Here is a 24,143-nt window from a genome sequence, read left to right on the forward strand (position 1 = left end):
TCCGTATGTGGAGGACTTTGTGTTTCTCTTTGAACATAATGAATTTCCTCTCTGTCCCACTGTCTAGGTCACTCTGAAGGGTGGCACATGCATCTGATATTGGTGGCTACTTGTGATTTTGTATCATCTGTGGACTTGCTGAGAGTCCACTCTGTTCCCATCATTTCAGGTCATTCATGAGATTGTTAGCACTGGCCCCAGGGTCAACCCCTGGCATGCTACAGACTTGCCTCCAACTAGACTTTGTGGCATTGGTCATAATCTTGTGGATTCAGCCAGTTTTCAGTCCTCCTTGCTGTGCACTTACCTAACCCATACTTTGTAAGCTTATATGTGAGGATGTTATGGGATACAGTATCAGAAGCCTTACTAAAGTGCATGTGAATATCTCCTGCTCTTCTGTCATCGTCCAAGCAAGTCACCTCATTGTAGAAGACTGTCAGGGTGATTAAGCATGATTTACCCTTTGAAGGTCTATGCTCATAATTCCTGATCACCTTCTTGTCCTCATATCTGGAAAATATTTCCAGGATTATTTGCTCCATCACCTTCCCAGGGATTGAGTTGAGGCTGACCAGTCTGTCAGCAGATCTTCCTTCCTGAAGATAGGAGTGATATTTGTTCCCTTCCAGTTCTTAGGAGGGTGACTCAGTTGTCATGACCTTTCAAAGATGACTAGGAGTAGCCTTGTCCAGATGTCAGGCAGCTCCCTCAGCCCTCATGGGTACAAGCTGTTAGGCCTTACAGACTTATATATGTCCAGTTAAAGTGCTCCATAACCTAATCATCCTCCACTGAGGCTGTCTTCCTTGCTCCAGGCATTCCCTCTGCTCTCAGGGGCCTAGGATTCCTGAACATTGGTCTTACCAGTAAACACTGAGGCAAGGAAGGTGCTGAGTACTTTGTCCTTTTCTGTGTTTATTAATTATCATCAGGGGCCCTGCTATATTTAGCAGTGGGCCCACATTTTCTCTGGTTTCCTTTCCTGTTTTTATAGTTGCATAATCCTTCCTTGTTGCCCTTCACATATCTTGCCAGATTCAAATCAAGGTAGACCATGGCTTTCCCAACCCTATATCTACACAATTGGACAGGAATTCTACTGCCCCTGGTCACCTGCCCCTGCTTCCACCTCTTACACACTTCCTTCTTATGTCTTGAGTTTAGTCTGGGAACTCCTTGCTAATCCATGCAGCCTTCCTGCTGCCTTTGATTTCCTGCACATGGCGATAGATCTTTCTTGAGCTTGGAGGAAGTGGTTCTTAAATATCACCCAGCTCTGCTGGACCCTTCTGCTATCCAGGGTTGTATCCTGTGGGATTTTTCCAAGCAGATCTCTGAAGAGATTACAGTCTCCTGTCCTGAAATCCAGGGTTGTCTTGCTTTTTACCTTGCTCCCTCCTCTGAGGATCCTGAACTTCATAATTTCATCATCATTGCAGCCAACTGCCCTGGTTTTCATGTCCCATGACCAGTTTTTCCTAGTTTGCAAGTATTGTGTCTAGCAATACTTTCCTTGATCACCTGTGTCAGGAATTTGTCATTGCACTCCAGAAATTTCCTAGATTGTATTCTGCTCTGTTGGCCTTCCAGCAGATACCAGGGTGCTTCAAGTTCCCTGTGAGAGCCAGGGCCTGTAAACATGAAACTTCTTCCAGTTGTCTAAAGAAGGCCTCCTATACTTATCCCTGATTAGGAGGTCTATAGTAGGCACCTACTACAGTATCACCCCTGTTGTTCTGTCTGCTTATCTTGACCTGCAGGCTCTTGACTGGCTCCTGCCCTGTCCTGACATAAGGGGCAACTCCCTCTCCTTGCCTTTCTAGCCTGTCCTTCCTGAAGAGCCAATCAATAACCATTTGTCACAGCACTCCAGTCATGTGAGCTATGCCACCATGTCTCTATGATTCTGGTGAGGTCATGGACCCACAGTAATTACACAGACTTCTGTAATTCCTCATGCTGTGTGCACTGGTGTATAGGTGTTTCAGGGAGGCACCAAAGTGTGCTGATTCCCCAGAAAGAGCATGAGAGCTTTCCCTGTAAGGCTCCTCTGTTGGCACTTCCTTCTTTACATGCTTACCCTTCAAGTGGTTGCACTTCTGCCTTTTATTTTTTTTGTTGATTGCTATGTTCCTTCTCTTCTGATCACCCCAAGCCCTTTGCTTGCCTACCCTATCCACAGTTTCCTCACTTGACTGTTGAGGAATCTCTCCAACAGTTTTACCCAAAAGTCTATGAACATTTGTATATATCTACATAAAAATTAATAATAATGGCATCATCACAGATTCCAAACATACACGTAAGGTGTAGAAAGGCTGTATTACCATTATGCAATAGCCATTGGGCACTTAAATGGAGCACTTAATATCATGTACTGGTGAAATTGGACATTGTGGCACACGCATTTGATGTAATTTTTCTGAAGAGAATTGGGCAATATAAGGAATGAAGACATTTCAGAATAAGCAGCTGCCCTCTAAATGCCAAATTAATTAGGAGGTTTTTTTGCTCTGTAGGTCACTGTATACTTTCTGATTTTCAGGAATTGTTGGTGAGATGAGATTCATCCTGTTCTGAGCAGGAGCATCCCTGGATGCTAAGCTTTAATGAAAAAGTAATGCTGTCATGTACATTCAAGCTTTCATAATCCATTCATTGCTAAGTTTCTTGGCTAGAGATGTGGTTTTGGCCTTGTTTGAGATCAATTCTCATTTGCCTTTGGTTCTGTATGAAACATTCTATGGGAAATGTCTTTGTGTTTACTATTTTATGGTGGATACCTTCAGATCTTTTTCTTTTTTTTTTGGTTGTTGTTGGTTTTAAAGCACATTTATTTATTTATTAACTTAGTATTATTTTCATTATTGTTTGGCATACTTATCATGCTTCTGTGTTTTCAAGACTCTTCTTTGCAATTGTTTGTTTTCTGGAAGGTCTTTCCATCCTGACAGTATCCCTGCTGAGTTTTTGTTCTGAAGGGAGGTACTCCTTCTCATGTCTTTGTTTTTGAATTGAGATTCTCACTTAGTCCAGCTAGGTACACAGATTGGTTTCCTATAACTGTGTCTAAGCTCATGATGAGCGTGTGCTGCATCTGCTGTCAGAATTCTAACATGATGTAAAATCTGGATAGAAGCTTTTAACATTTTCTAGTAAGAATCACCTGTTTGTAGCTCTGCCACTTCCTAGCCTAAAAAGAGCTTATTGACTAGTCCAGACCCCTGGAATGACGTCTGGAGCAGACGCTTTGAATTGTTATGAGTCTTGCAGTTCAGTCTACAAATACATAGAGAAGTGGGCTGAGCTTAGGTGATGCCCTGTGATGCTGAACACAGCTCCTGTAGCTTTGTTTTTCACATATGAAGGAAGCCTTTGGGGTTCCATCTTTGTGGGTCTTCAACGAGCTCTTTTTACCTGGTTCTTTGGTGACATTAGGTCAAGTAGGAGTTAACATCTGCATGTTCGAGCCTGGATTTGGAAACTGGATGCCCATTTAGCATGGCGATAGTGGCAGCCACAAGCTTAACCGAGTTCAAGAAGGGAGCAGTTGTAGTCAGTCATTGCAAGTCGTGCCCCCTCCCCTGTTCGAGCCGGTGGCTTCCCTGCAGTACCACGGACAGGTCCCCAGGCGTCGCACGGCCGGCCAGCGGCGGGTCTCCAGTGCTGACCCTGCTGGGTGGGTGGGTGGGTTGGAAGAATCGGTCTTCATTCGCTCCCTGCCTTTTACTCTGCCTCCTCATGGGGCTTCATGGCACAGGGCAGAGTCATGCTCCTGAGCTACTATGGTAGATGGATTATTAGGATCTGACAGCGTGAGTTGGTAATCTCTCAGGCCAGTGCTTTCCCCATTTCCCAGGTTCAAAGTTTATGCTTGCTTTTCTAATGTTCGTCTCCTTCACAGATCCCAGGCTAAGGAAAAAAGGATAGTCCCTGCATCCAAATCTCTGCTTCCAGAGTCTGGCACCATGCACTATAATACATTGCTTTGTAAATGCATCAAGCATTACGCCTACCACTGAGGTTTAAAAAAGTAATATCCTCGCTGGCTTGTGCGTGTATCCACAATGTGAATTTGTAGTTTTGGGAGTTGGGTGTGCGTGTGTTTTGTTTCCTTTGTTTTGTTTTTAAAGGCTTTAACAATTCGTATTAGATTAACATGTTTTTGATAGTAAGGTGTTCAACATATCCTGGGAAATAGGAGGGGGATTAATTTATTTTTTTTAGTCTTAGCACTACATATGTAGTAATAAAATCTTTGCATAGTTGAAAATTTGTCTCATGTCTTTGTTTTTATAGTGGCTTGTGTAATAAAAATAAATAAAGCTGAATTAAAAGCACAGCTAATACTGTCCCATTTTGTAACTGCATTTGTATTTTCATGATAAACCAAATGGGTGTGGAATATTCTGAAAAAATCTTGAAATTATTGTCTGTTTTTCTGCTTCCATACAACACAAAATAAAAGAACCTCTATGTAAATTCAGTGCAACCTAGCTGGATTTGGTCAAATTATCAATGTAATATGCTATCATTATGTGGGAAGATTTTGTAATTTGCCTTTAAAACAAGCCTGTTAAAAATCAAATCTCCAGTCATGTTTGGTGAGGGTTGTAATTGTTTTATGGGTGTGTTTTAGCCTTTGTTTCATTCTGTGTAGACAATGTGTGTTTGCAGTTTGTTGAAACTACAGTTTAGCCTAAGTTATAGTTCATGTTTAAATGTAAAGCAACCAGTAGTAATTTTCATGTTGCAATACTTTATATCAGATTGAGATGTTTTCCATTTAACATCTTTTGAAATATGCATGCTGTTACCCATATTTGCTTTAACTTCAAAACATTCTTTTGGCTGATAGTAACTTTGAATATATTGACGTGAACGTCACAACATAGTTCAGTTTTTCAAGAGTATTCTGTAGAGATTATTTGTTACAATAGCACATAATCAATTCTCTAGCCTAATGATTTTAACATATTTGTAATTTAATGTTTTTATAATAAAAGTTGATAAACAATTGTTCATGAGCTCAGTTCAGGAACAGAGTTTCTCGTGTTTCAAAGGCAAAGAAAGGTGTTTTTAAAACAGTTCTCCCTTAATAAAGTGTATATTGAGTAAGTCAGGATACAAGTTCAAGCAGTTGTTAAATGTAAAAGTACCAAGTGTAAACATGCAATGAAATGCTCTTGATACATACACTAGACATGAACTCTAGTGGCTCAACCACTTCTAAGGGGATGATAGTAAAAGTTCTAACAAGCATTTTGAATGGTAATATTGAAAAGATTTTTTGTGTATTTTTGGAGAAGTTATCCAACTGTTGTTTGATGATGTAGGGGAAAATAAAGAGCTGCTGGCTGAAAGCTTTGCAAAAGCAGAATAGAAGCTGATTGATCATAAATGGGATGTAAACAAAGTACATATGAAAAGATAGATGCTGAAAGTGGTAGTAAATTTGGTCCTGATTTTTATATTGTTTACTAACTGAATTCACACATTTGTAGAGCATAGCCAATTATATCCTGTTAGGTTTTATTATGACTGTAGTGATTTCTCTGCTGACCTGGAAAATACCCTTTGACAGTAACCATAGAAGCCGACAAATGGATTATTTGTCTGTGGTAAACATGACTTGGTGTGAGTAAGGTTTTGTTCCTAGGGGGGCTAAAGATAAATTGTCATTAGATGCTTTTCCTTACAATTCTTTGGGTCAATATAACCTTTGTGTGTATTTTTTTAATAGTAATTTTCCCTCTGTTTTTATTCAGCATTGTATTTTAACTCTTAGTGCATGTTGAAATATTTTTCTTCTTATTTCAATATGGTAAAGTGATAAAAACAAAAAATTCCGGACAGAGATCTGATCATTGTAACGGAATCTCTCAGACTGTAAGAACTGATAGAGTTTTCACAGTGTGGCAATTGTCATCTAGCAGCTTTTATTTTCTTGAAAGTTGACCTTTGAAATATCCAGGATAATGCCCAGCTGTCATACTTTTAGTCAGCTGTGATTATGTATGTCTATAGAGTGCTTTGCAGCCTGAAGGTTTAGGAAAAAGAAGTCTGAAGGGAAAAAAAGTACCGATATAAGAATGTTCAGTTGAAGGTTTCTATCCAGCTATGGCTGACTTATCTAAAAGGAAAGCTTGTATTAGGAATTCTGTTGTATTGAAAGGTCTGGCTCTGTTTTGGGATTTACCTTCTTTAAACAGTTTAGTGTACTTACATATGTGAAATACAAATGCAGTCCCATTTGCTATGTTTAATGTATAATTTGATTTTTTTTGTAATCTCATTTTTGGTATGGTAAGGTGAAGAAATGAAGAAAGGTTATATTTCTTGAGTATATTTGACAGGGTAATATAACCACAATTTTGTTAGATAACCATAATTTTTAAGATAAATGATGTGTAGCCTGATCATTATTAAAGCTATGGTATGTGTAATGTGGCAGAAGAATTAGTCTAAGAGCAACTAGCTGAGCAGAAATTTTTAGCTTTGGTAAGGCTTAACCATTTATTATTAGCCATCATTTGTCACAATGGTATTTGATCTTCTTCTGTAGTTCCGGATATGCAGCTGTGGCATTTGTTGGAACATACCAGCTTTGTAAAGACATTTGGTAGTATTTGCTTGCTCCTTATGTAACTGATAGCAGAAAATAAAAGGTTTTCTTTGATTCAAATACTGGATATCTTTTAGGAAAAACTTAGTCTGAAAGTTACTTTCTGAGTGCCCTTATCCCAAAGGAAAAATAGAAGATACCCGAAAGAGAAGGGATGTCTACTGTGACCTAATATGTGATACAGAAATTATGAATTCCGTCTATTTTATCAGCTCCATCTAGATGTGGGAATAGTATTGCTTATATCAGTAGCATTGCAGTGCTATGAGAGAAAAACATGCTTCTACCAATTGTTACCTCCATGCAACTGAATTTATTTTTTTTTATTTTGAGAGTTCTGTGTTTTCTAGTATTAATAAGAGGAGTTGTTTTATTTAACTAATTATATTAAAAAAAGTATGTTGCGCTTTAACACTTTGAGGTTGAGATAATATACATGTGACATTTTGTTATAAAGTTGATGATAAAAATCCATGCTTCTGCATACTTCACAAAAACTTTTTGCTGTGGTGCCTTTTAGAATCCTGACATCATTGAACCAACTTGCAAATCTTTGCATGGTATCTTTCAAGAAAACAATGTGATAATCATTGTAGTTAAAAGTCATTTTAGTAGTTTAAATTGGCACCAGTGGAATTTACTCCTAATAAATATTCTACTGAGCTCAGGTTTGGCTTGTTTCTCAAAGGTATGGATAGCAGTAACACAAGTGTCTGTAGATTTGTGAGTACAGCTTTATGGTGTTTTGCCACCTTCCCTCTTGTCTAAAGACTGTATGCAGAGAATTACATGTGATGAAAAGTTTTGGTTTTTTTAAACAACTGCTTCCTAAATTTCTGGGGAAAGTGCAGTATAAAAGAGGGTAAATTAAAGTAAAACAGCTCTAAACAATTTGCCAGTGTAGAGAGAAGGGAGGAGATGTTGCAAGTTTTTCCTAGATGCAGTTTTGCTCATAATAGGCACAGCGTGTTTAGACTACACACACACTGAAGATTTGCAAGATGCAAAAATTGGGGAAAAAAACCACTCTGCAAATACACTGAAATTTATCTGAAGTGTACTGAAATTTGAGAATATGTCTGTATCCCATGACATGGGTAAAATCCTGTTTGTAGCTGCTACATTGAGACTGTCACTATTGTTTCTTGACAAGGTTTTAACTTAATTAATAAATTATGCTTTAAATCTTCTGTAGATGCACATGTAGTTGTATGCTTACTAATATCCAACATATTCAACTTTATGAGTATTTTGACTTTTCTGTACAGATTTGCTTAAATTTTAAATTCTGCTTGTTTATTTTTTATCTTTTGCTTTGTAAGCATACAGATATACAAACCAATACACATTTTTTATATGAATATAGAATTTCATGTTACTTAGATGAAAGAAAGCATAATTCTATATTTTGGTTTTAAAATACATTCACTACTTTTGAGTTATGTTAGAAATAAGTCCTAGAACAATCAAGCTGGATAGGCAGGCAAGCAGTGGTATAGCTAAGGAACGTCCTAATGTAACTAGAATTATAGCATTAAAGAGTGTCAGGAGATTTGTTTTGTTTTGAATTTTAAATAATCTAGGACTAACAGAAAGTAAAGGGCAGGTAAGAAAAGACTCTTCAAGGTACAGAAAATAAGCAGAGAAGACTTGATGCTCAGTCTGTATTTGTTAATTTGGTTTTCCTGCCAGGATTATGTTTACAATTTGTCCTTTCTATACTTGAATGTATAGTGCTTTTATGACTGTGAATTAATGGGTATGTGTTATAGATAATTTAATTCTGCATGCTACTGCAGAAGAGAGAAGCTTCCACTCTCATCTTCCCTGCAGAGGTGTACTGGCACCCACAGTCCTTTTAGAGGGGTAATTTTTCTTGAGAGTGCTCTTCTATCTGTTTCAGCACAATTTTCTAGTTAAATAGTTCACTTTAAACCAAACCTGGAAATTGTGCCTTAAGTAGAGCTGCAGATTTGGTAACAGCTGGAGGAATTTAGATGCTGTATCCATTCACAGACTGGAGTGTTCCCATAACCTTATGTTGTCAGAGGAATACTTTGTGGTAACTGAAGCTGGTGTCCACCTTTCTAGTGTGGGTGGTTGGACCATGCGGTCTCATCCAGACTGAGGTGCAGAAAATCAAGACTTCTGTGTTCATGGCACTGTATAGAAACCTGAATAAATCTGAGGGGTGTTATCCACAATGGCCAGAACTGCTTTAAGTAATGCCTCCTAGGGTGCAAATGAAGATTATCTTAAATACATTATTTTCCTGGTCAGGAAAACGAACTGTTCTCTATCTGATGGATGTATTTGCATTGATATAGCATTTGTATGTTCTGTTGAAATATCCCAAATCTTTGAAATTTGTTTATGCATATAAGCAACAATGGGGAATGTTCTCCCTCCAAAAACTGCAAAGAAGAAAAAGGGTAAAAATAAATACAGATGCCAAAGTAAACAGCTGTTGGTACACTTAAAAGACAATTACAGTGAATCAAGACACTATCAGAGTCCTCTCAACACCACTCCATGGAGACCTAAACACTGCAGTGCTCAGGGCCACCAAAAAGTATTTTGTTGCCTCTGTTTTTTTCCCTGGCTTAGTTTTTTTCTGCCTTAGGTAAGTCAGCATGTGGCAACATCCAAGAATTGAATTGGAGTAAGCACAAAGGAAGTGGTGGGAGCAGACAAAGAGGTAGAGCGGGGAGCAACAGTTCCCACACTGAAGCCTAGTGTTTCTGGAGGTGTTCTGTTATTGCAGTAATCCTTACTTAATATGGACCTAATAACTTGCTTCCCTGCTTGTCTATAGTTTGATTTAGTTTTGCAGCCTAGACCTTTTTATAGGGATATGTGACTTAGATGACTTTCTTCAAAAGGATTGTCAAGTCACCTCTGTGATTTTTTTCTTCCAGATATCCTACAAATAGGGCTTAGAAGACTTGTTCACCTGCTTCAGACATATTCTCAGGCCTTTCTACACTCTAAATATTTGAAAGAAACATACCATTTTAACTTACTGGTGGTTTTCACCTGGAAAATAAGTCTCCAGTGTGGCAATATTTAATCATTATCTTTACAGTTACTAATTTTCATTATTTCCCTGCTTCTGAAGAAACACTTGTAGTGGTGCAGTGCACTTCAGCTTTGCTTAGCAGAATCTCACGCAACCTCCTTCAAATACGGAACAGTAACCAATACAATAGTTTGTTTTTATAATTCATAATAAAGCCTTCAAAAAATTGTGTAATCTTCGCTCTTTCCTAATGTGGAATTAGGCTGACTGTGTGTTACTACTTCTCTATTATGTCCAGTACATCTAATGTCTATATAGGAAAGAAGAAAAAGATCTATTTTATTTCTTGTGTTGCAGGATGCTTACTGGACATTTTAACTACAAACATCATGGTCTTCGTAAAATGTTGAACTTTATAATCTTAATAATTCAAGCTATGGTATTTGTGGTCTGTATTCATTAGTTGCCTGTGTGGCTTCAGATTTTGAAGTGTTTTTCTAGAACCAAAACAGACTGAGCACTGCAACAGAGTTAGATTAACTTTTGAACAGGAAGGTAGTTCAATAAACCCAAATCTCCTTCAGATTTTTTTTTTTAATGGCTGGGTCTCACCCTGCAAGAAACAGAGCTTTCCAGCTAGTAAATTCCTTTCTCTCATGTCAAACCGCTCAATTCTGAAATCAGTAATGACACATGTGACTCAGAGAAATCAGTGAGACTATGTTCAGTAATTAATACTTCCAATACAGGTTATACTGAAAATTTCTGCTTAGTTCTAGATTAGGTAGTAAATTGAAAATGGTGGGAGAACAGGTAATTGAAGAAGGCACAGTATCATCCTGAGGAGGGGAGAAAAGAGAGTGTTTTAAAACTGTTGGTGTTTTTATGGACTTTTTGTCCTAGATACATTGACATTTGAATTAGAATTTTAGTAAATACAAAGAGATTGTAATAAGATGAGGTGAAAACATTTATTCTACATTTAATATTTCCTAATTCTTCTCTAGAAGTCTTTCAGCGTCAGTGTTGTGGAGTCATGGAGTATTTGTTACTCATCACTGAGATACAATGAACAGATTTTGCACTGAAACCTGACATTAACAGGACTACTCACAGTAGATAATTCAGTATTGTACATGTCTTTGCAGGACAGGGTTTTAGGTTTCCAAAGCACTTAGAAGTCATAGAAGGGCTTTTGAAGCTTTCTGTTGCTTTTCTTACTCTGTGGGTTCCAAGTAGCGTCTGTTATTGTGTCTTATAAGTCATGTTTTTGGTTCATTTCTGACACTATACTTCTGTAGTAACGGTTGATATGCTGTATTTGAGAGGATATGATTTTGCCTGATCTGCTGTGTTCAGCCAAAAAAAAAACATTTTGAGGTTTTACAAGTAGAATTGCAAAGTTATGGATGGCTGTCAGTAAGGACATACTCAGCTGCCAGGTAGTCTGAGGGTAACGGAGTAGTCTTTTCTTTATGTGAGTTTTAAGTATGTGTTTTGGTTTTCTTAGAAGTTACAGTACTAGACTGAATTTTGTGTGTGAATTGAGGTAAAGTATCCTATCAGTAAAGAAAAAAAGGTGCTAGTTATCTTTATCTCATTGCTTAGGATGCATAAAGTACAGATTCTAGGTCTGAGGAACTACGTTGAATATGCTTTTTATTGTTTTTGTTTTTCAGAGGCCCGGAAGACACAATAAATGATTGTAAAATCCTTTTTATAGAGGAAATGTACAAGATTGAAAAGCCGGGAGCCTATCCGTTGACATTTGGGGATGGAGATTTCAAAAGTATGCTTTTTTTTAATTATTATTTGAATAGAAGTACTAATTGAATGATGCTTCTTTAAAAAAATAGAAGGATCAGCATACAGAGGTAATAATTTTTTGTGTGTGTTCAGGAAAGTTATAACATAGAATCCTTTTTAGATTTCTGTTCTAAAATTATATTTACCGTAAGGTGGCTCTATTACTTGACATATTCGGAACCTGGTAACAGCTTACTGCTATCAGTCATAAGCAGGGAAAAAGAGGAACAGCTTATAACATTCTAAATGAACTGTGCAGAACTAATTAATAGTCTCAGTTAAGTTCCTAGACAGGTGTCCAGGTCACCAAAACTGCTATTGCAATTGACATGTCATTTAAACTTTTAATAAATTAATAAATGCCAAAGATAGAATCAGTCCATAATGATGCACTTTAACCCTGTCATTATGTCAGAATTAAAAATAAAAGATAAGGAACTTTGTGCCAAAGCTGCTTGTACCATGAAAAAAAAGGGATAATTAACATTTGGATTATTATTCGACTCTGCATGACCTTCTAAAAAATAACTATGCCATACCTCCTTATCCTCCCCACAACGACAAGAAGGAGTTACAGGCAGCTTATCTAAAAAGTAGTGTGACATTTTATCCTAAGTCTAAAAATATATTAAAGTTAGGAGTGATAAGTGTTTGTGATAGCAACACTGAGAGGTTGGACTGCAGCTCTACTAATAGGTGTTAGATATTATTATATATTAGACTCCTAACTCCAAGGCAATTTTTCAGAACCTTTCTATGTAGCTCTCAGTACACAAGAACTAGTCTGTTTACTGTTTATTTGCCATCATCTAAAAAATCAGTTTTTCAGAGGAGCAAATGCCGTTTGCTGTGGTATTCTTAAAAGTAAAAAAGTGAATTTCTGTAAATGAACTTCTCACAATTAATTTTTCATTTTTTGTGATTTGGTTTCCTCAGATTACTCAAAAAAAATTAACCATCCATTCTGTTTGTTTATTCTTGGTGATATTAAAGGGGTTTTGCAGTATCTTAAAACATGTTTTTATTTAAAAGAATTGTAGTATGAGAAATTTAAAAATCTACAGATACTGTTTTGCATTTACATACCTACTTATTTTGCAAGTCTAATTGTTTATGAAACTTTATAAAAGGCATATAAAATTATTACAGTTCATTTAGTTCTTACCTGCAGCTACTGTGTAGTGAATTAATTTTTAGAATTATGTGTGTGTTAAGGAAATGAATGATTACTATATTGCTGAATTGTCTAGAGTGGCACCATTTGATCTGACATGAGTGTTTATTTATCATAGAATCATTTAGGTTGGAAAAGACCTTAAAATCATCAAGTCCAGTCATTAACACAACACTGCCAAGTCCACCACTAAACCATGTCCCTAAGCACCACATCTTTTAAATACCTCCAGGGATGGTGACTCAACCACTTCCCTGGGCAGCGTGTTCCAATGCTTGATAACCCTTTAGTGAATAAATTTTTCCTAATATCCAATCTAAACTCCCCCTGGCACAACTTGAGGCCGTTTCTTCTTGTCCTATTGCTTGTTACTTGGTAGAAGAGACCAACACCCACCTTGCTACTGGCTCCTTTCAGGTAGTTGTAGAGAGTGATAAGGTCTCCCCTGAGTCTCCTTTTCTCCAGGCTAAACAACCACAGTTCCCTCAGCCACTCCTCATAAGACTTTTGCTCTATACTCTTCACGAGCTTCGTTTCCCTTCTCTGGACAAGCTCCAGCACCTCAATGTGTTTCTTGTAGTGAGAGGCCCAAAACTGAACATAGTATTTGAGGTGTGGCCTCACCATTCTGTACTTCCTACACTGATTACCACCTTTATTGTTTCAAAGTCAAGTTCTTTATTTTCACTTACAGCCCTTTTCCCCCTGTTTTGACAGCTGTTTCCTTATTTGAAACCTCTTTGCTTAAACTACTCACATATTGCTGTCTGTGTAGAGCTTTGCACCTCGGTGTAGGTTTTGTTTCATTCTGTTCCTGGTCCCATTTTTATTCATTTCAGGATATTGTTTACAAAACTTAATAAATAAAATGTAATGCAGAAATATAATCTTTAAAAATGTAACCCTGAAAACTTAATTGATCTGGCAATTTAGCCTTATTTCTTGTTTTGAACTGCTCTTTTTCTTGACGCCAACTTTCTCACCACCCTCATCATAAAAAAATTTCTTCCTTGTATCCAATCTAAGTCTACGCTCTTTCAATTTAAAACTGTTGCTCCTTTCCGTCTCACTACAGGCCCTGGTAAAAAGTCTTTCCCTGTCTTTCTTATAAGCCCCCTTTAAGTATTGAAAGGCCACAATAAGGTCTCCCTGTAGCCTTCTCCTCTCCAGGCTGAACAAATCCATCTTTCTCAGCCTGTCTTCTTCACAGGAGAGGTGTTCCATCACCCTGATCATTTTTGTGGCCCTTCTCTGGACCTGCTCTAACAGGTCCATGTCCTTGTGCTGGTGACCCTAGCCAGGTAGGGTCTCACAAGAGCAGAGTAGAGGGGGAGAATCCCTTACCTCGACCTGCTGGCCACACTTCTTTTTATGCAGCCCAGGGTATGATTTGCTTTCTGAGCTGCAAGTGCACATTGCCAGCTCATATCCAATTTTCATCCACCAGTATCCCCAAGTCCTCTCTGCAGGGCTGCTCTCAATCCATTCATCCCCGAGCCTCTGCTGATATTGGGGATTGTCCTGTGCAGGACCTTGCACTTGGCCTTGTTGAACTTCATGAGGTTCACATGGGACCACTTCTCAAGCCTGTCAAGGTCTCTCTGGATGACATCCCTTCCCACTGGTGTATCAACTGTACCACTCAGCTTTGTCATCCACAAGCTTGTTGAGGGTGCACTTAATCCCACTATCTATGTCACTGATGAAGGTATTAAGTAGTATTGGTCCCAGTACAGACCCTTGAGGGACACTGCTTGTTACTGGTTTACACTTGGGCATTGAGTCATTGGATGCAGACTGTCCACTCTTTGGATGCTGCCATCCAACCAATTTCTTATCCATCTAATAGTTTATCCATCAAACCCGTATCTCCAATTTAACAGCAAGAATGTTGTGAGGGACCAAATCAAAGGCCTTACAGAAGTCCAGGTAAATGACATCTGTAGTTCTTCCCTTATCTACTCATGCATTCAGTCCATTGTAGAAGGCCACTAGATCAGTCAAGCATGATTTGCCCTTGATGAAGCCATGTTGGCTGTGTTTAATCACCTCCCTGTCTTCCATATACTTCAACATGTCTTCCAGGAGTTGCTGTTCTGTGACCTTACTGGGCACTGTGGTGAGGCTAACTGGTCAGTAATTCCCAGGGTCCTCCTTTTTACCCTTTTTAAACCAGGGTGCAGTATTCCTTTTTGTCCAGTCACTGGGAACTTTCCCTGACTGCTATGATGTCTCAGATATGATGGAGAGTGGCTTAGCAACTACATCAACCAATTCCCTCAGTACCCTAGGAAGCACTTCATTGGGTCCCATGGATTTCTGTATGTTCAGGTTCCTCAGGTGGTCTCAAACCTGATCAGTGGGAGGGACTTCATTCCCCGAGTCCCTACCTTGAAGCTCAGGGACTTGAGAGGTATGAAAACTGAGGCAAAACAAGTACCTCAGCCTTCTCCATGTTGGTTGACACTAATTCTCCTGTCTTATTTATGGGGGCAGAGAGGAGGATGGGGGGGCAGGTACATTTTCTTTGATCTTCCTTTTGTGACTAACATACCTGTAGAAGCCATTCTTATTATTCTTTGCATCCCTTGCCAAATTGAGCTCCAGCTGTGCTTTAGCTTTCCTGATCCCATCTCTACACAACTGGGCAGCACCCCTGTATTCTTCCCAGGATACATGTCCCTGGTTCCACTGCCAGTGCATTTCCTTCTTATGCTTCAGTTTGACCAGGAGGTCCTTACTCAGAAATGCTGGTCTTCTGCACTCCTTGCCTGATGGAGAGTGACTGAAGTCCCGTAGCTGGATCAGAGCCTGTGAGCTTGATGCTTCCTACAGTTGGAGGAGGAACACCTCCTCAACAGACTCCCCTTGATTGGATGGCTGGAATAAACACCAGTCATGAGGCTTCCTTTGTTGGCTTGGCCCCCAATTTTCACCCACAAGCTCTCAACCTGTTCATCACTGTTTTTCAAAGACAGCTCTGTGCAATCAACCCATAGAGGGCAAATTGCCCACCCCTCCTTCCTTCCCTGTCCCTCCTGAACAATTTATAGCCATCGATTGCAGTGCTCCAGTCATGTGATTTGTCCCACCAAGTTTTAGCAATAGCGGTTAGATCATAGCTTTCCAGCTCCTCAGTTGCTTCCAATTCCTCCTGTTCGTTACCCGTGCTCCATGCATCGGAGTCGAGACATTTCAGTTGGGCCATTGACCATGTCACCTTTTTAGAGGAAAAAGCCCTAATTCCTTTGAGGCATTTCACAGGTGTTTCCCTGTTGGTTCCTAATACATCAGCAGCCCTCAACTCTTTGTTACTCAAAACTCATCCCCTTTTCTCTCTAAGTCTAGTTGCTTCCACCTTTGAAGATAAAAGTATTCTTCAAGGTCCTCCAGAAAGACTGCAGATAACAGCACAACACTTCACCTCTTTCTTAGAAGACTTTCAGTCTGGAGTTTCTCTCGACAGAGATTTTACACTGATATCTTAACCATGTGGATCAAATTTTCTGTAAAGTCTATTCAGTTGGGAGGGCAAATTTTTTCTCAGCAAGAAGGGGCTGGGATTTCTGCAAACCCTTAGCCATTTCTTTCCTTCTCGATACACTTAGGAAAAATGCAAAAGTATCCAGAACTCTTCTGGATACATCAGGGATCTACCTCACATTTCTGTTAAAGAATCAACTCCTTAAAGAAATATTTACTTTGATTCCTTATGTTATTGAAGCAAACTAACTTACAAGGAACTGTAAAGCTATACAGCTTCTGAAGGCAGCAACTTATACAATGATTCATGGTGAAGAAAAATAAAAAATAAAGCTGAGAGAAGATGGAAGCTTGTCCTTGAATATTGTTCTTTCATGCTAGTCAAAGGAACCTGGGGTAGTTCTCCATGTTTGGGGTTTGACAAATTCTGATATCACCTAAAAATGTGTCAGAAATGCAGCAGTCCTTTTAATATGAAAAATTTCTGTGTTTTCCTAAGGGTTAAAGCTTCCATGGAAACAGGCAGTGTTCTCTTAAATATTATTTGTTGCTTGTGCCCTTCTCTTTTTGTCTAATATGCTGTCTGTTCGGCATCTGTGGAAGTATCTGATATTCATGCTGCCTCCAAATAGCTGTAGGGGGCTTTGGGTTTGGCGGGATTGTTTTCATTTTTGTAGTGGGGGGCTGCTCTTCAAATTCCTTATTAATGAACTTGCTTGTGATTTCATGGTGTTGTGGTTTAACCCCAGCCAGCAACTAAGCACCACGCAGCCGCTCACTCACTCCTCCCCCACCCAGTGGGATGGGGGAGAAAATCGGGAAAAGAAGTAAAACTCGTGGGTTTAGATAAGAACAGTTTAATAGAACAGAAAAGAAGAAACTAATAATGATAATGATAACACTAATAAAATCACAACAGCAATAATAAAAATATTGGAATGTACAAATGATGCGCAGGGCAATTGCTCACCACCCGCTGACCGACACCCAGCTAGTCCCCGAGCGGCAATTCCCCACCCCCACTTCCCAGTTCCTAAACTAGATGGGACGTCCCATGGTATGGAATACACTGTTGGCCAGTTTGGGCCAGGTGCCCTGGCTGTGTCCTGTGCCAACTTCTTGTGCCCCTCCAGCTTTCTCGCTGGCTGGGCATGGGAAGCTGAAAAATCCTTGACTATAGTCTAAACGCTACTGAGCAACAACTGAAAACATCAGTGTTATCAACATTCTTCTCATACTGAACTCAAAACATAGCACTGTACCAGCTGCTAGGAAGACAGTTAACTCTATCCCAGCTGAAACCAGGACACATGGACATACTCAAGTAAGATTTTGTCCCAGAGAATGCAAGTGTTGTTTTTTGATATGGCTAATGACTTTTGTGTATTTTTGGCAAAGATTATAACACGAATAAATTTGTCTGTCCTTATCACACTGTCCTTCTAGGCCAGTTGCCCTTTTGAGTAGACATTGTCAAACATTTCAGAAGTTCCTCAGATAGTTTGCCTATGGATTTACAAGAAAATTTGTCCCAAGTGTTGGTATTCCAGCTGTTTCAGTTCCTGAGCTTCTCTAACTTGTGGTTATTTTTTCCTTCAGAATGGTGCTTGAAAGAACATTTCTGGCCACTCTAAACTTTAAGAAAAATAATCTATTCTCTCCAGTGTCTAGATTCTCCAGCTTCCTACTTCCAACTCTGAATGCTCAAATAGTCTTTCTAGTTTTCCTTGTCTTCTGATTCAAAGCCAATTACTTCTTTCAGATGAAATACTACTTCCAGGGAAGTTTGGAAGTACTCTGTTAATTATTGCATTAGACTAGTTTAAGCTCGAATTCAGTTCCATGGCATTTCTAGATGACTTTTGCACAGAACATACAAATGAATTTTTTTTACTTTTAATGTTGGAATTCTTTGGGCTGTGATCAAGTTCTCTTCTGAAGTCTCTCATTTCTGTGGACCTACTCCTTATTTCAAACATTTCTTCTGTTAAGTGTTAATTCTGCTACAAGTATTCAGTGTTTCTTCCCTCTCCTCTTTCATTTCTATTTTAGGCTACTAAATGTTTTTCTTGTGTATAAAAGCATTTTTTCCCTGATTGAGGAACCAATGCCAATGGTTTTGTTTGATAGTGGGGCTCATGGGTCCAAATTTCCAAGTGAACTGAAACAGGAAGTTAGTGTTTCTTTGTGTGTAAACTATACTGCTGCTGTGAAACAACTGGTGATTTGGGGTTGTCTGTGGTCTCAGACTACTAATTGTTCTGTCCAACTATAAATTTAATTTAAGGGGAAGAGAGCTGTTCCAAATTGTAGTTTCATCTTCACTTGACCGTAACCAGTTATCTCATTGGAATTTCCTCATGGCTGTATTTAAGAAGACTCCAACAGGAGATTGTGCAAGGCTCCATCTGTAGGGAGAGTGTGCAGGTGGCATGTTGGGAACGGGTGGGGAGAAAATAAGAGAAGCTGCTGATTAGATGTTTTCTTTACTGCTTGTTTATACAGCAGAAGAAATCCTATTGGCCTAGATAGTCAAATACCTCATTGTAAGATAAAAGCATTTTCAAGAGGGCAGTGTTCATGTGCAGAAGTAATTTTTTCCTGTAGATACAGTAATGCACTTTTCTAAGATACATGGCATTTGTGTTTTTTGTTTGTTTTTGACAGGAAAAAGTGGCCCTGAATGCAAGCACTGTAGGGCTGATCCAGATAAGGAGTGCCGTTTTTGTTCATGTTATTTGTGTGGTGGAAAACAGGATGCTCACATGCAACTCCTGTGTGATGAATGTAATATGGCTTATCATATATACTGCCTGAACCCCCCCTTAAGCAAGATACCAGAAGATGAGGACTGGTAAATATACAAGAATAATTTACTTATCTATATTAACATTCTATATGCGGTACCTTTTTGTTATGTGCACCTCATGAGAGACAATACTGAAGAGTATTTTTAATTCTGCTGTGGTTTTCATCCATCTACTTAAGATAAGACTTATGTTTTCTGTCAAGGCAATTCTTTTAAATCATTCACAAAGGATTAGTAGTAAGCTTTAATGACCATTATGGAGTTTTAAAACTGGTATGTTTATTTTATTAATTATGATCATTATGATCTTCTGGGACATTATGTGATCTGATTGTGTTTATCAACAGTGGTTGTTCCCCAGCCTTTTATTTTTGTTCAAGCTTCACTGCTTGAACAATTCTTTTATGCTCACCCTTCTCTTTCCCTTCATCCTCTGTCCCTGTTGCTGCCCTCATGCCCTTCTTGTGTCTTCTCGTTGCCTTTACTCCATTCATTTCTCCTGCTGTAGGAGGACCACAACCTTGCTACTCTTCATTTCTACTATACCTGGTTCTGCCAGCAGGAAAACCAAGCTAACTGGCATTGTTAAATCAAGATAATTGTATTTTGAAGTGAATCTGCATGGACCCATATTAGCAGCCCGTTAAGTTATCTTGGGCTCTGTACCATTTTTTGTCTTTATTAGCTCTCTACAATTTACACTCTTCATATTTATCACCCACCTGTGACTTACATGAGATGCTAACCCTGTATATATGAGCAATAAACAGAAATTTAGTCTCATAAAGTTTTCCATTACATAGACAGCAGTAAAGGTCCAAGATGTCTATGGGTACATTTTATGGAATCTCTTTGGACCTTGTGATTAAATTTTGTGTAAAAATCTTTGTAAGTGTTTTGGAAGTTTTAACGTTCTCTGGAAGTAAATAACTCAATCTCCTGTACTGTAGTGGGTGCCATAGTAGGTTTGTTTATTGGTCAGTGCCTAATGGCCTGTGTGGTTTCTGGGGCATTGTATTTTTTCTGAACTCCTTCTGTGTTTATGCCAGTGTGTGATTTAATGACTGAGACCATTAGCATCGGTAGGTGTTTCTCAGTGTGTACATTTGGCCACAGGGATACTGTTGTTGGGAGTTGATCTTTTTCACATGAAATTTGTCCACTGGCAAGAGTTGTATTCACTGTTTTTGTAGGAGCTGCTGGCTTGAAACACTACATAAAAAATATTTTCAGTACCTACTAGAAATATGTATGGGTCATTGGAACTAAAAACAGCATTTATTTGAACATTGTCTGTCTGCCTTCCGCTTCTTGCATATGCAAAATGATTACAGTATTTATTCAGCAGTGTTTATTACACAGCATGTTAGTCTGAACTGTCCACAAGTTTTCTACTGTCAAGGCAGACTGGTCTTCTGTTCATGACATCATCTTGCTTCCTACTACTTGTCAACATAAGTGAGTTAATGTCACGTATTGGAAACCATTCTCAACACACAATCAGTTTATTACTGGCTGCAGCCCATAAGCAGTATTCTTACCTGATTGTACCCGACCTTTGGAAATAGCAGCTGAGAAGTTTCTTTTTGACTTCCTTAATTCAGAGTATTCAATGAGACCATCCGTGTGGAAGTACACATCTGTTCGGTCTATCCATTCTTCAGTTGCCCCTTACTCTTAGAACCAGCTCTAATCTAGTACTCCAGTAACAGTAAAGTTCATCTGTTTTCCAGTACTAGTCACAGGAAAGTTTCTGATAAAGAAAATATACTTGCCTCAAATCAGTGACCTGCTCCCACAAAACCCCCAAATCCTTTGTTCTACCCTGAAAACAATTTATTCTCTCTAGTTTCTTCTACACCCTCAAATACACAGAAGGTTTGATAGGCACATCAGGATACTGATACTGAAATCTCACCAGCTGTCAGTGTCTCTTTGGTTTAGTTAGTGTGCTAAGGTTATCTTGGTCTGCTGGGTGCTTCAAATGATTTTTCAGATTAGGTATTAGTGTTCTAGTCTTCACTGGCACCCATTCTCTTTCTAAAGCTTCTTATGAAACATTCTTATGAGTTATCCTACATCTATTTCAGAAGGCTACAGAGAAAGTTTGAAGAACCAAAGTTTTCAAAGTGTAGCCATTACCGCTGAGATCTCCCTACCCACTCCCAATAATATCACTGTAACTGCACTGCATAGGGCCCCAGGACTCTTTTCCTCCATATGGAAGATTTGGTTCTCTGTAGACAACCACACAAGGATTAAATTGAGAACATGGTCCTCAGAGTCCCTCAGGTCATGTGTTAAGTGCACTTTTAGACCCTTCCACTTACATTTCTGGCCAAAAAATTATGAATTTCCACAAGTAGTAGATGTTTAATTCATATAATTAAATTGTCTTGAAAAATGGCTGTAAAGCTTTTTAACTTGTTTTTGTGTGCTGTGTAATAATATGAGTCTTAAGATTCATTCATGTAAGTAGACAGCTGCATCTGTGGATGAAGTAACTTGATGAGAGAGGTACTGTTATGGAACTGGCTTGTGAAGTTAATTTTGGGACACCTGGTGATGCCAGCCCTGTGCAATCTTAATGCTCAGTCATCTGTAGAAGGAGTGCAGTTGCACTGGGCAAAGCAGTGTCTCCTACCAAAGAAGAGATCTATGTTCTCCCTTCTTGCATACTAGCAAAGAGTTGTGGCTGTCTGATCCTTAACTTCTTGACAGATTTTGTTTGTTTTAGAAGTGGAAGAATTTCCATTTAGTATTTTTACAGTGTAAAATTTGGCAAACTCTGCAGCGGCTAAGCCTGCAGTTTGGGAAAGGATAATGAGTTTCTCTTGCGGAGATTAAGCTGCTCTATATGCAAAACATTATTTAATATTCCATATAAAACTCAGTTTAAAAAATATTAAGGTAATATGGTTACCCTATCAAGAAGCAGGGAATGCCTGCTTGTGAATTTGCATTATGTCTTGTTCCTTCTTTTAATTGGTCATTGCGTACTCTTTTTTTTTTTTTTTTTTAAACAGCTGTAATATTAAAAGTCTTAGTGTTGGACAATTTCAGCATCTTGTATTATTTTAAATTTCTTTTTATCTGCATAGCTTCATGGTCTTAATGGTTCAACACCTTTATTGACGTAGTGAAATCTGTTCCTGTGGACATTAATCACTAATTCTTCTATTCATATCCACATACAAATGTTGATTAATAAATCAAAACCAGCAGCAGTAGTAGTAGTGGTAGTTATCTAAACTAGGTTATCAATCTAAGTGTAGATCAGGCTTCCTCCACTAGTGGCATATGGGCCAAACCCAGCTTATGGGAGCCAGAAACATGGACAATTGCCTTTGCATTGGCATTCCTGAATGGGATAAAAATGTTATTAGAAGCAGCAAAAGGACAAGTGTACTCCCTTTCTCCCTCTGCTGTAGTCACTGCATACAGTATCTCCTGCTTTCCTACCAGGATGTCTTTGTGGTAGCTGGAATGAGTCTCAGCACTACATTCCAAGTGGCTTCAGTGCTGTAGAGTGAGTGAGTGTGTGCATGTATGTGTGTGTGTGTCTACACACATTACATGATACCTTGGCTGTTTTTGACATTCAGCTGTCTGCACTGAAATATATTGCACTAGAAGCAAAAAATAAGGGTAGAGTGGGCAGGACGTAGAAACAAACCATGAGTACTGGTTAATAGTGTACTCTAATCTCAGCTGTCTTCTCCTTTACATGATCTAAATGAAGGAGGACAGAATGAAGAGTGAATGCAGGAGACATGGGGACCTCTCACATATCGTGTGAGAAAGAATAGTTAAATGATTTGCCTCTAGCACTCTACCTTCAAAGATTCTGAAATGCCCTTTTTTAAAAGTTGATAGTATTTGTTCATGTTGGGTTCATTTTTTAAGCCATAGGCTTCAGCTGCTTAAGACTGGTATATGTTTGCTAGCTTGAAATATTAGGTCAAGATAAACAAATTGACACTATTTTGGCTACAAGAAATGTATTGCCATTATTATGAAGTAATTGAGAATTTACTAAAACCTTTTTTTAGGTATTGTCCTTCCTGCAAAAATGATTCTAATGAAGTTGTAAAGGCTGGAGAAAAGCTCAAACAGAGTAAAAAGAAAGCAAAGATGCCATCTGCCAGTACTGAAAGCCAGAGAGACTGGGGCAAGGTAGAGTGTGTTTTAGAAATAGCTGTTACTCTGATTGTTCATGTATGTGCTACATCTATAATTCTACTTATATATGCACTACACAAAATTCAGTACTGGGTTGCACAGACAATAAGACAATGTTTAATCCTGCCCACTATCTACTGGCAGTTAAAGCAGTAGAAGAATTATTAAGGTGACTAGAGGTAAAAACAAAAAAACCAACCCCCGATCCCTTCCCTAAACACATAAACACATATTACTTAATTAACATTCCTTTTAATAATTGTTAACATATTTTAAAATATGTGTTTGTTATAATGATCAGTTTTCTTGATATCCGCATTGAATTTGCAAATAGTATTCTATATTATAACACTAATTCATTTTGTCCAATGTATTTTTAGGGCATGGCCTGTGTTGGTCGCACTAAGGAATGCACTATTGTTCCTTCAAATCATTATGGACCTATACCTGGTGTTCCTGTTGGGACAACCTGGAAATTCAGAGTTCAGGTATGTTGTTTCAGTATTAGCTGTGGTTGAAGTAAGTAACAGTAATAATGAATGGGTTGGGCACTAAAATAAATTTAGATTCACAATCACCATTTTCACCAGGACTAAATAAAGCAAATACATTATGATTCTAATATTGGAAGTGATGCCGACAGTAGTGAAGCTTGAAGTATACTGATTTTACAATACAACTTAAGAAGTGTGTTGTCATTAGGATAAACAAATTTCACATGTTAAAATTCTAAGTGGGATACTTAGTGAATAAGGTAAAGTATTTTCTGAAGTGTACTTCACATGAACTGATTATCCCACTTAGGAGATGTAGACTGTAGATTTTGAAAATGTTAGATGTTATTGCTGTAAAGTGAGCCGCTGTTGGGTTTTTTGGTCATACGTAACAGATGTCCAAGCCTTCTTTTAGACCAATGAACAGCTTAAACCAGTGTAAGCCTGTACTGCTACTGAAATTAGCTGTCCATTCAGCCTTTGCTGTTTCTTGCACTGTCTCAATTTCTGTTGCAAATATTTCTTAGGCTCTATGATAAACTAGATCG

At 38.5% G+C, this 24,143-nt stretch overlaps 1 protein-coding gene across 2 annotated transcripts in view; it reads left to right on the forward strand.

Moving 5' to 3' along the window:
* The window catches only part of UHRF2 (ubiquitin-like with PHD and ring finger domains 2, E3 ubiquitin protein ligase), a 92,901-nt gene that overhangs the window by 45,118 nt on the left and 23,640 nt on the right, over window positions 1-24,143 (forward strand). For both annotated transcript variants that reach the window (XM_010586052.1, XM_010586053.1), the window contains exons 5-8: window positions 11,327-11,436; window positions 18,778-18,964; window positions 22,972-23,095; window positions 23,482-23,589. In XM_010586052.1, the coding sequence (XP_010584354.1) occupies window positions 11,327-11,436; window positions 18,778-18,964; window positions 22,972-23,095; window positions 23,482-23,589 (529 nt within the window). The remainder of the gene's footprint in view (window positions 1-11,326; window positions 11,437-18,777; window positions 18,965-22,971; window positions 23,096-23,481; window positions 23,590-24,143) is intronic.

Source organism: Haliaeetus leucocephalus, unplaced genomic scaffold, assembly GCF_000737465.1.
Source record: "Haliaeetus leucocephalus isolate CR32 unplaced genomic scaffold, Haliaeetus_leucocephalus-4.0 Scaffold139, whole genome shotgun sequence".
Lineage (NCBI taxonomy): Eukaryota > Metazoa > Chordata > Aves > Accipitriformes > Accipitridae > Haliaeetus > Haliaeetus leucocephalus.